The following is a 12,188-nucleotide window of genomic DNA, read 5'->3' on the forward strand; positions in this document are numbered from 1 at the left end:
ATGAGTATCACATGTGACTGTGTGTATGGTGTTTTGAATGGTTGGGGGTAGTGGCTCAGTGGCATGCAGAAGGTCCCAGGTTCAATCCCTGGCATCTTTAGTTAAAAGGATCATGGAGAGGGTGATGTGAAAGACCTGAAACCTTTCAGAGCTGCTTCCAAGTCTCACAAGTAGTGAGTAGACATTACTGAGTTTGATGGACCAAGGGTCTGATTCAATATGTGAGTTTCATAGATTAATGTGTGTTCAATTCAAAACATACGCATCTTGTATTCATTCCACCTTAATGACAAACATATCCCAAAGAAGCATTTTTCAATTCTATTATCATAACTTTATAATCATATATTGTGCGCAGAATGTTTGCTGTATTTTTTTTAATGAATCATAAGATCTGACATAATTTTTTTTTTAGGCTGGCATGTATGAAGCAGTCAATGAGGTTTACAAAATCCTTATTCCAATTCATGAAGCTAACAGAGATGCTAAGAAATTGTCTACAATTCATGGTAAACTTCAGGATGCATTCAGCAAGATAGTTCATCAGGTAATAGTTTGGATTCCTTCTGGCAGCAAAAAAAATTTTTAAAGCATTTTTGTAGTTGTTCTGCTTGCGTTCCTACAACTCATACATTTACCCCACACCCAAACCACAATCATGTTTCATATCACTGCAGTACCCTGAAGTTAGGGATCCTGACTCTGAGGACATAGCTTGAACACAGGAACTCCCTTTTGCTTTAGCTGGACCTATTGACACCACCCCCTCTTTCCACTAAGTTTGCCTCCAATGGAATGTCTCAATTTGACATTTCTTCCATTAGAGGAGTATTTAGAAAAAGAGGCTCTTGAAACAATGTGATCACTGGATGCAACCCAGAGTTATGCCAAGCAACGTCAGCATTGCAACATTAGAGAAACATGCCCATTTACTACTCCGCTTGGCATCCTCTGCTAACTACAAAGCATATGAAAGTACCATATAATCACTATATATCCCCATAGGTTACGTTGACTGGCACCTGCAGGGAGGCTTACCTTCCCTTTAAGGCAGGGGTAGTCAACCTGTGGTGCAAGTGATCTCCGCATGTGCAGACTGCAACTTGCATTGCACAAGTAGTGTGAAGTTTAATGGTCCTGCCTGCTCATGATTTCTTGCCCATAGCCTAAGAATCAGGAGCCTGACATCTTAGTAGGCCCTAAGTATTCATCAGTGCTTCTGCAGTGAAGAGATTGTTTCATTTCTGTTTAGAGCCCAGCGTCCCAAAAAAAACCCCACAGACCCCACATGTTTCCAGTGTCATACTTTTAAATGAATGTGTTGATATAATAATGTAAATATTATTTCAGAGAACTTACTGGGAAATGTAGGCTAACTAGAAGACAAACACATATGTAAAATCATTTGTATTCTACAAGAAGCTGCTAATGCTGTGGTAACTGCCCAACCCCCAAAATGAACACTGAACTTTGTTCCTTAAAAGTGAATTTTGTTGCACAGCTTGACCATTGAACCACACCATTCCTTCTTTTGGGTGCCCTCATAAGGTATTTCATCTTCCTAAATCCATTGAAGTCAGCTTCATTGAAGTATAACTCTTTTGGATTGCACAGTAAAGCTAGATTTTGCTTCCTGAAATTCAGGCTGCACTGGAATAGTTGTAGTGGCTTTCAGAATTCAGATTTGGTTTTAAGTGCTTAGTAGTGGGAAGCAGGGCTTTACCACAGTGCTGTTTTTCTTCTGAAACTGGCAAATTCAACATGCAGCAGCTAAACATCCCTTGAAGAACAGTGTCCTATGCTGATGGTTGTGTTTTGGCATTTGACAAGAGAGTACGTTTTGTTTCTGTGACATACTTTTTTTTTTACTTTTTATTACACAGAGTACTGGCTGGGAGGTAGGTAATATTTTAGTTAGTAAAGAACACTAATAGATTTATCTGATGACTCCTGCCAATGCTTAGCCCACATGTGCTAGCTGTGGGCATTTCTGTTGCTGTCTGCTATTGACCTGAATTAATTAACCAAAGAAATATCGGCCAAATTGTTGTGGTCATTTTAGACAACTTAGATAGTGCATGAATGCCTCTGTATTACACTAATGAGGTTCTTTGGTGAATGAACCACTTTTTACCATCACTAGTTTTGTTTTTATATTCCATTTCTCATCAAGATTTACAAACAATATCATCTCTTCCTACCATATTTTCATCCCCCAACACAGGGGTCGATTTAAGTTCTAATACTTCAAAGTAAAAAAAAAAATGATTCCCATTAGAAAAAGATATTCATTTTTTCTTATTTCAATATTACTGTGGCATTTACAAAACAAGCCTCTTCTTCTTTCTTGAAAGGTTTGGTCAGCAATTTAAGGCCCTTGTCCAAAATCTCTGTGTATAATCTTCAGTAAACAGAGAGATAGATGTCTTTACTTTGCTTCTGTGACTCCAGCAGCTTTCTGGTGTGAAACCCAGGTTTCCTGTGTTCTCTCTAGTAAAATATTGTTCACATTAAGCCACATCATGACAATAGTGCTCATAGGGATAGGTGTCCAAAAAAACATTGAGTATATCATCAAGCCTTCCTGGTTTCAGGTATAACTTGCTATCATGGCAGTGCTGAAGAATGGCAGCAGCTGGACTAGTAGCCCAGTTTCATTGACTGTAATACCAAGATTCATATCTATGGGGTATTTTTGAGCCTGCTTCTAAAACCCCAAACTGTTTTATAAACTGTTAGAATTGCATTTGAATAATTTTGCTGGATTGCTGTCATTGAACTCTCATTATATTTATTATTTACTTATTGAACTTTTATACCGCCGCTCCCAGCAATGCTGGCTCATGGCAGTTTACAAAAAATCATAAAAGAATTCCAAATACCATCAAAACCTCCATCATAGAAATTAATCCACAGAAATCATTAACAAGTCACATAACAATAAAATGGCAGTACAATACAATTCCTACAAGCTCCTCCCTCAACATATGAAGCAATTGGCATCAAAATTGGACATTGACAACTGGCAATGAAACCAGGGGGTAGGTTGCCTAAAGGCTCCCGGATAGCTCTAATACCTATCCTGAGTTAGGAGGGTGTCTAAAAACCTGGCCTCAACCAAATGCTCTGTCTTGGTGGTCCTACAGTATCCTGAGAGCTTCATCAGGGCCCGCAGCTCTTCCACCAGGTAGGGGCCAGGACTGAGAAAGCCCTGGCCTTGATTGAGGCCAGGTGTGCCTCCTGGGGCCCTGGGAACATCAGCAGATTCATACCCGCAAAACAAAGAGCCCTGCAGGGGGCATAAGTAGGTAAGCGACCCCAAATGTAGGTAGGACCCAAGTCATGTATAGCCTTAAAGGTCAAGATTAATACCTTGAACTTGATCAGGAAACAGATTGGCAACCAATGCAGCTGCATCAGAAATGGCTGGACATGGGCCCTCCAAGATGATTTAGTGAGGACCTGCGCAGCCGAATTCTGTACCAACTATAATTTCTGGGTCAGAGACAAGGGTAGGCCTGCGTAGAGCGAGTTACAGAAGTCTAATCTGGAAGTGACCATTTTATGGATCACCATGGCCAGGTGTTCCAAGGACAGGTAGGGTGCTAGTAGCTGTGCCAGGCACAGATGGAAAAATGCCATCTGTGCTACCTTTGTGACCTGAGCCTCCATAGATAGTGAGGCATCAAAGATCACCCCAAAATTCCTGGCCAAGAGTGCAGATGTCTGTTGCATACCATCTAGGCACGGTACACGCGCTTCCTGATCCTATTCCCTTCTTCCCAGCCGTTTTGGAGGGGTTGAGTTTCAGGTGACACTTCCTGATCCATCCAGCCACTGCTTCCAAACAACTGGTAAATGTTTCTTGGGGGGAGATCCGTCCAGCTATTAGGAGATAGAGCTGGTGTCATCTGCATACAGATGACATCTCAGTCCATAACTCCGGTCCAACTGGGCCAGACGGTGCATATAGATGTTAAAAAGCATAGGGAAGAGTATTGCCCCCTGAGGCACCCCGCACAGGAGTGTAAAGGAGACCAACAACTTCTCTCCCACCACAACCCTCTGTGACCCATTCTCAAGAAAAGTGTTCAGACACTTCAAGGCCATCCAATCCCTGTGTTGGCAAGGTAGCAGACCAAGAGCTCATGACTGACCACATCAAAAGCAGCTGAAAGATCTAATAAAACGATCCACCTTTGTCCAGTTTGCGCCGGCGGTCATCCATCAGAGCAGCCAGCACGGTCTCTACTCGATGGCCAGGATAGAAGCTAGACTGATATGGATCCAGGACCAAAGCTTCTTCCAAAAATGCCAGAAGCTGACATTATTATTCTTATTAGGAGATATCAATCATTTTAAGGAAAAAGTGGGACTTCCATTTTTTTAAACTACAGGAATATTTTACCATTAAGAGATTCATAACATGAGATCCATCAATTGCAGCTTCTTTATCCACATTTTCTACCAGAAAAAAAGAATAGCAACCCCTAAGAAAGGCCTACTCTGATTAATAACAAGTTTTGGATAAAAGTACTAGGGAATATGAAGGATAGAGCCTCTGAAATTAAAGGGCTTTTACCCAGGTCTGTCTAGCTATGATTAAAGTTGTGCAAAAAACACCAAGCAAAACCTGTGTTATTTTTCTGATTCAGGTATATCAAACTTGAAAAATATCAATATTTCCTGATATTCCTGAATTCCAGTACTATATTTGGTAAGTATTCCAGGTATTTAAAGGGATCTTGGTTCCTTTCAGTGCCTTCTCTCTAAGACACAAAGTGGCCTGGGGTGAATTCTGAAGCAGAAGCATTTAAAGGAACCGTGACCCTTTTAAATACCTTCTCCCCTCCAAGGAATGAAGTTGTGGCTTCTAGTGAACTTTGAATCTCAGACCCTTTAATGCCTCAACTTAGCTATCTGGTGGGCCTGAAAAATCCCAAATATTTTCAGAATTTTTCAGGCTTGGCCATTTTGGTAGCCAGAGACATAAGCACTACAATAACAAATCCAACTGAATTAATACCCCCAAAATATCTGCTCAGATTTGTTGAATGCACACCCCTAGCTGTGATAGTGTGGTGGATGCAATGCAAATCTTTATGTGATTTGCTTAGCCGATCAAAACGCTATCTTATCATCAAATATGCATATTTCTGCACACAAATTATGACTGTTTGGCTCAGCCCTATTTGTTTGCATCTTGAACGTGCTGATCAGTTGATTCCCTTTTGCCAACTGATTTCCCCCCCCCCCTTTTAGATGTGAGTCCAGTACCAGCTTAGGGACCAACAAGATTTTTGGGGTATAAGTTTTTGAGAGTCAAAGCTCCCATTATCAAGTATAGTAGCATTATGATTGCTGTTATCTGACAAAGGGAACATTGACTCTCAAAAGTTTAAACCCTAAAAATTTTGTTCCTCTCTAAGATGCTATTTTATTTTTATTTCTTCATTGTATTTGTAGGCCACCACTCATGGCTGGCCAGCTCACGGCAGTTAAAAGCAAATCCAAAATGCAATGTTAAAAGTAATCCCAAAGACATAAAACAAGACTTGAATCTAGCTGTTTCACTGACAACCATCATGGTTACTCTCTGAAACTTTTTTGCCAATATATCACTCATTGCTGAACAAGTTTCTAGCCCTTCTGACCTTTAAATGTTCATACCTAGACCAATAGCAAAGACCATAAATAGCCCAGCAGGAATACCATGGACAATCTTTGCTTCCTTTTCTGCTATAGCTGGTGCACACTGGAGAGTGTTAGATACACAGGACACCTACGAAAATGTAGCACACAGCTAAGAACTTTAATTTCAATAGAGATTTAGTGAATGTTACCTTTTCCAGTTTGAATCCATTATATATCAACAAAACTGATTTGCTTCTGAAAACAGTAGAAGCTTCTCAAATGTGTAACTTCCATGCAGACATATTTTGAATGGGACTTTTGAGAACAGACTGCACATTTGAAATAGGTATCTTTGGCACTTTTTGCAAAATTTTTGTTTCTGTCCCATCTGCTCCACCCCAGCCGATGCATTCTTTTCATTTTTTCTGGCCCATCTTTCTCAATTTTGATAATTCTTATTGCTAGCGCTTTTTTATAGCACTTCAGGAGAGCAGTTACACATCTTCAATTAATGTTAAAGACCAAAGTTTACTTTGGATCCAACAGGCATTTTTGTAACACCTAAGAGCTTTGAAGCACTGGCATTCAGAAAGGAGCGAAAGTCAGAACAGCTATCCTGATGGGGTGATCTAGCCTAAATTTTTATTTCTGTCTAGAAAATAAATAATAGTCAAAGTTTAATTTTAGCCTCAAGCATAAAAGAACTCAGCTGCCTTCTAGTATGATGTATCTCCACAAATGAAGTCTTTTAAGACATTAATTCTTCTTATCCAATAACTGTAATATAAAAATCATACCTGTATATGTTTGCAGCCATGAATCCAAACCTTTCTATAAGATAGCTGCTTGCTTAGAGAAATTCCCACTCGAGTCAACTGAGTCTACCTCTAGAACGTGAAAACCAGAACCTGTCCCTAGTGCTTGTTAGAATTGGACCAAAACCATATATTGGCACTCAGAAAAATAAAACAACATAAGACAATGTGAAGCACCCCTGTGGCTGTTCAGTAACCAGTTAATGTGAGCACAGCCTATAAGCATTTCTTTCTGACCAATGTGTGTGATGCTAAATCGACCCCTGAAGTATTTCCTGTCATCAGTTACAATTTTAACAGTAGTGTTTTATTGCATGGTAAAAACACATCCATGGTTTATGTTCTTACCCACTGCTTTGCACCTGCAACTTCCTCTTTCTGAAACGTCCCTTGTGGCCTTTAATGACCATTGCATGCTTTTTTTTTAACCTATTTCCTATTTTAAAGTAATTTTTTGTTTGTTTGCTGCCAAATGCTGCTTATTTGTTTTGAAATTTCCCTAATTAAAATACTTTCTGTTTTCTCCTCTATTGCCCTGATTGCTGATCCTCCTCCCCACTTTTACTATTGTCTGTTGTGGTAAGTTCCTACTAAGTTTTTGTTGGTGATTTTTTTTTTTACTCCATGGCATCCCCAATAATTTCATTTTACCAAAGACTTATGCCAGCTTAAGGGTTTATGACATACCTGGTTGTGCAACTCCAGTTTGGTAATTGAGTTTGTATTCCCAGTTAACTGTGCATGTTGAGCTGCTGGAAGATATTTCAGCATAACAGGCAGTTAGCCCAAGTGGCTTCTTGATCCATTCCAACTGTGGTGTTATTAATTCAGCTGCTAGATTATGAAATAATTTTTTTGTATTATTAATTCTCTAAATAAATGATGAGATGTTCTTTTAGACCAGTATTAAACATTGGGGATATGTTGGCCTGCCTGTTGATGGAAACAGGCCCAAAGTTGCCAACTATTTTTTTGTTTTGGCTCAGTAAATCCAGCTGGCAAAGCTTTTGGTTTATGTTCGGAAAAAAAACCTCTTAAAACTTTATACCCAGCAGGTATTTACCATGCATAACAACATAGTATGAACCCTTCATAAGTCATAATGGCTGTTACCTGCTCTGCCAGTTCTGTAATGACTCTACAGCGTTCACCTTCATTCTCTTTGCCTCCCAAGGACCTATTATTTTTTTCTTAAAATAATAGATTTAAATGCTTTATAATAACTTCCTTTCTCATAACTGCATTTTAGCACTTCTCAGAAACAAAGACCATGGAGTAGTAATTTATTTTATTTCTTTGAAAATGATTAGAGGGGGATTTACTTTTTGTGAAAAAGCTTTGGTCAAAAATTATAGAACTCTTGTGTACACAGAGCACACCTTGAACAATAACATGATGTCATATGATGTTATTGCCCATCCCACCTTCTGCCTGTTGTTAATGGAACTTCATTCTTTGGTTCATGTATTACACACATTCCAGCATGCTCTGAGTCAACCTTTCTCTAAGATGTTCCCTGAGCATTGCTCCATCAACATTCCCTCCCCTTCAAAAAATGTATGACAACTCCATCTTCTCTTAAATACTATCCTGTAGCTTGTCTTAGGTGACCATTTTTCAGTTACAATAATTGGGCTGCATCTATTGTTATACACAATGTTTAATTTAGCTATCTTGTGATATCTCTAAACTAACTGACCTTGACTAAAACATCTTGATGTTAATGTTGCCTAAGACAAATCAGGAATTTCTGGAGGCTATTTCTAGCTATGTGAGACATGCCCTTTCTGTTACAGAGTTACAGAAAGGTATATTAAATTTTTGGAGTAGGACAGTCCTAGTGTTTGTGGGGTTAACTGCTACAGAAGTATTCTTTAGACATACGCTGTCTGACTTGGCTAAAGCAGTTATCAGCTTGAACAAGTAATTAATTGGAAGGTCTACCTTTGATATAAGATTACTGACTATAAATTACTGACTTCATTCTATTTCTTTTTCATTATCCAGTTTACATACAATATGTCCCATTATTAACATTTCTGTGTTCTATGGGGCAACAAGCGTGCTTGATGTGCCCATAATATCCTGTGAAGATTATAGATATTTTTGTGACATGTATATGCATTGTAAAATGGTAGTGGATTCTCAGTATATATACATGTGGCTAACTGGAGATATGTGATTTCTCCATCTGGGGCAGCAATCGCATTTCTGGCACAGAAATAATGTGCATGAAATATCATGTGATTAGATAGGCCTGTGACTTTAAATACTTTTCATTGTTATAGGAATTCCCACTGAATGGATTTATATAGGCAAAAGATTATGGTATTGGTGTTTAGAGTGGAAGTTAATAGGGCTGAAGTCTCTATTAGATGACTATATCTTTGCTTTACAGAAGAGAAATGGGCTTCAGCTTTTTTGCTCTTCATACACATTTTGCTTTATCTGGCTTTATCTGGCTATATTCAGTTTAACACACAGTCTTTTGTATGCTTTTCATTGAAATGATGCCTTAATTCATATTTTTTTAAAGAATTATGAAATGGTTTTGTTTATGTACTTTTCCAATGTGACCATTTCAAAGTTCGTAGAGTTGGTCCTGTCAGACCAACCTGGTTTCCTTTTTTGACCAAGTGACAGGTTTGCTGGATCGTGGAAATTCGGTTGCTGTTGTTTACTTGGATTTTAGTAAAACTTTTGATAAGGTTCCCTATGATGTTCTGATGGATAAGTTGAAGGACTGCAATCTGGATTTTCAGATAGTTAGGTGGATAGGGAATTGGTTAGAGAACCGCACTCAAAGAGTTGTTGTCAATGGTGTTTCATCAGACTGGAGAGAGGTGAGTAGCGGGGTACCTCAGGGCTCGGTGCTCGGCCCGGTACTTTTTAACATATTTATTCATGATCTAGATGAGGGGGTGGAAGGACTACTCATCAAGTTTGCAGATGACACCAAATTGGGAGGACTGGCAAATACTCCAGAAGATAGAGACAGAGTTCAACGAGATCTGAACACAATGGAAAAATGGGCAAATGAGAACAAGATGCAATTTAATAAAGATAAGTGTAAAGTTCTGCATCTGGGTCAGAAAAATGAAAAGCATACCTACTGGATGGGGGATACGCTTCTAGGTAACACTGTGTGTGAACGAGACCTTGGGGTACTTGTGGATTGTAAACTAAACATGAGCAGGCAGTGTGATGCAGTGGTAAAAAAGGCAAATGCCATTTTGGGCTGTATCAACAGAGAGGCATCACATCAAAATCACAAGATGTCATAGTCCCATTGTATACGACACTGGTCAGACCACACCTGGAGTACTGTGTGCAGTTCTGGAGGCCTCACTTCAAGAAGGACTTAGATAAAATTAAAAGGGTAGAGAGGAGAGTGACGAGGATGATCTGGGGCCAAGGGGCCAAGCCCTATGAAGATAGGTTGAGGGACTTGGGGATGTTCAGCCTGGAGAAAAGGAGGTTGAGAGGGGACATGAAAGCACTCTTTAAGTATTTGAAAGGTTGTCATTTGGAGGATGGCAGGATGCTGTTCCCATTGGCTGCAGAGGAAAGGACACGCAGTAATGGGTTTAAACTACAAGTACGATATAGGCTAGATATCAGGAAAAAATGTTCAACAGTCAGAGTAGTTCAGCAGTGGAATAGGCCTAAGGAGGTGGTGAGTTCCCCCTCACTGGCAGTCTTCAAGCAAAGGTTGGATACACACTTTTCTTGGATGCTTTAGGATGCTTTGGGCTGATCCTGTGTTGAGCAGGGGGTTGGACTACATGGCCTGTATGACCCCTTCCAACGCCATGATTCTATGAGTAGGTATCAGTGGATCCTACAATCCACAACCAGAGCTTGCAGAAGAGAATGTTCCAACTATAATGTCCCACATCCTCTACATATTGCTTCAAGTGTTCAGGGGAGCTCTACTCCCCTGAGAACCAGTTTGGTGTATTGGCTAGGAGTGCGGATTTCTAATCTGGCATGCCAGGTTCAATTCTGCACTCCCCCACATGCAGCCAGCTAGGTGACCTTGGGCTCACCATAGCACTGATAAAGCTGACCTGACCAAGCAGTGGTATCGGCTCTTTCAGCCTCACCCACCTCACAGGGTGTCTGTTATGGAGAGACGAAAGGGGACTATAAGCCGCTTTGAGACTCTTTCGGGTAGAGAAAAGTGGCATATAAGAACCAACTCTTCTTCTTCTTCTCCTCCTCCTCCTCCTCCAGACATCATTGGGCCTACATCAGGAGGGGGAAATAGTAAAAAATTACCTTCCCCCATGAGAAATAAACTGTAGGAACTAACCTGGTAGTTCAGTAACACTAACAGTATGCTGTGACATATGTCATATTCTTTGCAGCAGCGGTCCCCAACCTTCTAGTAGTCGGGGACCGCCTCTGAGGGTTGGAGAGAGCCGGCGGCCTGGCCGCCGCCGCTCGCAAACGCGCACGCGCAGTTGTCGCACATGTGCGCTTTTGCACTAGGTGGCGCTAATGCGCATGCGCGGAGCTGCCGCACGTGCACGTTTTCGCCAGCAGGGGTGCAAACACGCATGCGCGGCAGCTCCGCATGTGCGCGTTTGCGTCGCTGGCGTGCCGGCGGCCGTGCCTGCTTCTTCCCCCCTTCTCGCTGTGGGGGGGGAGGAAGGCGCGGCCGCTGGCGGCCCGGTACCATGGCCTTTGCGGCCCGGTAACAGGCCGCGGACCGGGGGTTGAGGACCCCTGCTTTGCAGAATTAAAATTACCCCATATTGGTATAGTCATATACATTTAAGAGGGCATCACCCCACGGGTCAGAGACATTTCCCTTTGAGACTTTCTTTGAGGCTTGCAATCCGACACATTCATTGTCAAACCATGAGGTAGGTTGAGCTGGAATAGAATTTAGGGGTGGAGTCTTTGCTCTACAGGCCAAAGTAATTTGGTTAAATATATTTATAATCTCAAAAGGAGAGCTTGCTCTGGTAATGGCCTTTTTATATTAAGCATCTGGTCAGAAATGAGAAAGGACTTTAGGTAACTATCTAATTCTGTTGAAACCCATATTTTCCAGGGAGAAAGGAGAAAGTTGGACTAGGTCTGAATTTACAGTATGAAAATCTTGGAATGAGAGTTGGAGAGGTAGATGATCACTTTCAGCATGTGATTCTGTTCTAAAAGAGTAAACTGATGTAAATAAATTAAAAGAATATAGGCCATAATCAAGGACATGCCTACCACAGGTTGTACAGAAAGTAAAATAATTTGAACTGGGAAATAGATTAAGCTGGCTGCTGGACAGACAAGAAAGCCGGTTAGCGGAGGAGGCACTCAGGGGCAGGACAGCCACCCTGAGTGGGTGTTAAGCGCTGAGTGGCACTTAAGCCATGAGACATGCTCCTCCTCCAATCCCTTACCAGAAATATTACCTTACCTGTTCCACTTACCTGTTCCTAAGAAGGGGCCCTGAAAGTGTCCCCTCCCCTGGCCCCTAGCCAGGCAGCTTAAGGTGCTTTGGGCCGCAGCTTGCAGCAAAATCAAGTGGGGTGGGTGGAGGCTGGGCAGCTCGCTAGCAGGGCCAAGACAGAGCTCCTTGGCAGGCAGTCAGCAGGCCAGGAAGCCCTCGTCAGCAGGCCCAGCCTAGGAGGCCAAGAGGCCCTCGTTAGCAAGCCCTCCACCACGATCCTTTGCCCAGAGCCCTTTACATGCTGCTGGCTCCAGGCACTGAGGCATCTGAGAGCAAGGAAGCTA

General features: G+C 41.4%; 1 protein-coding gene across 13 annotated transcripts in view; it reads left to right on the forward strand.

The window, feature by feature from the left end:
- DOCK7 (dedicator of cytokinesis 7) overlaps positions 1 to 12,188 on the forward strand; it is a 171,458-nt gene that overhangs the window by 140,595 nt on the left and 18,675 nt on the right. For 9 of the 13 annotated variants that reach the window (XR_013230236.1, XM_077333499.1, XM_077333500.1 and 6 more), the window contains 2 exons: positions 416 to 547; positions 1,884 to 1,898. Coding sequence is in view for 12 of the 13 variants with exons in the window: in XM_077333499.1 (XP_077189614.1) it covers positions 416 to 547; positions 1,884 to 1,898 (147 nt within the window). In the remaining variant the exon portion in view is untranslated. Of the gene's footprint in view, positions 1 to 415; positions 548 to 1,883; positions 1,899 to 7,033; positions 9,247 to 12,188 lie in introns of those variants that run through there. The other 4 variants (XM_077333501.1, XM_077333506.1, XM_077333510.1 and 1 more) reach the window with 2 other exon arrangements.

Source organism: Paroedura picta, chromosome 4, assembly GCF_049243985.1.
Source record: "Paroedura picta isolate Pp20150507F chromosome 4, Ppicta_v3.0, whole genome shotgun sequence".
NCBI classification, from domain to species: Eukaryota; Metazoa; Chordata; class Lepidosauria; order Squamata; family Gekkonidae; genus Paroedura; species Paroedura picta.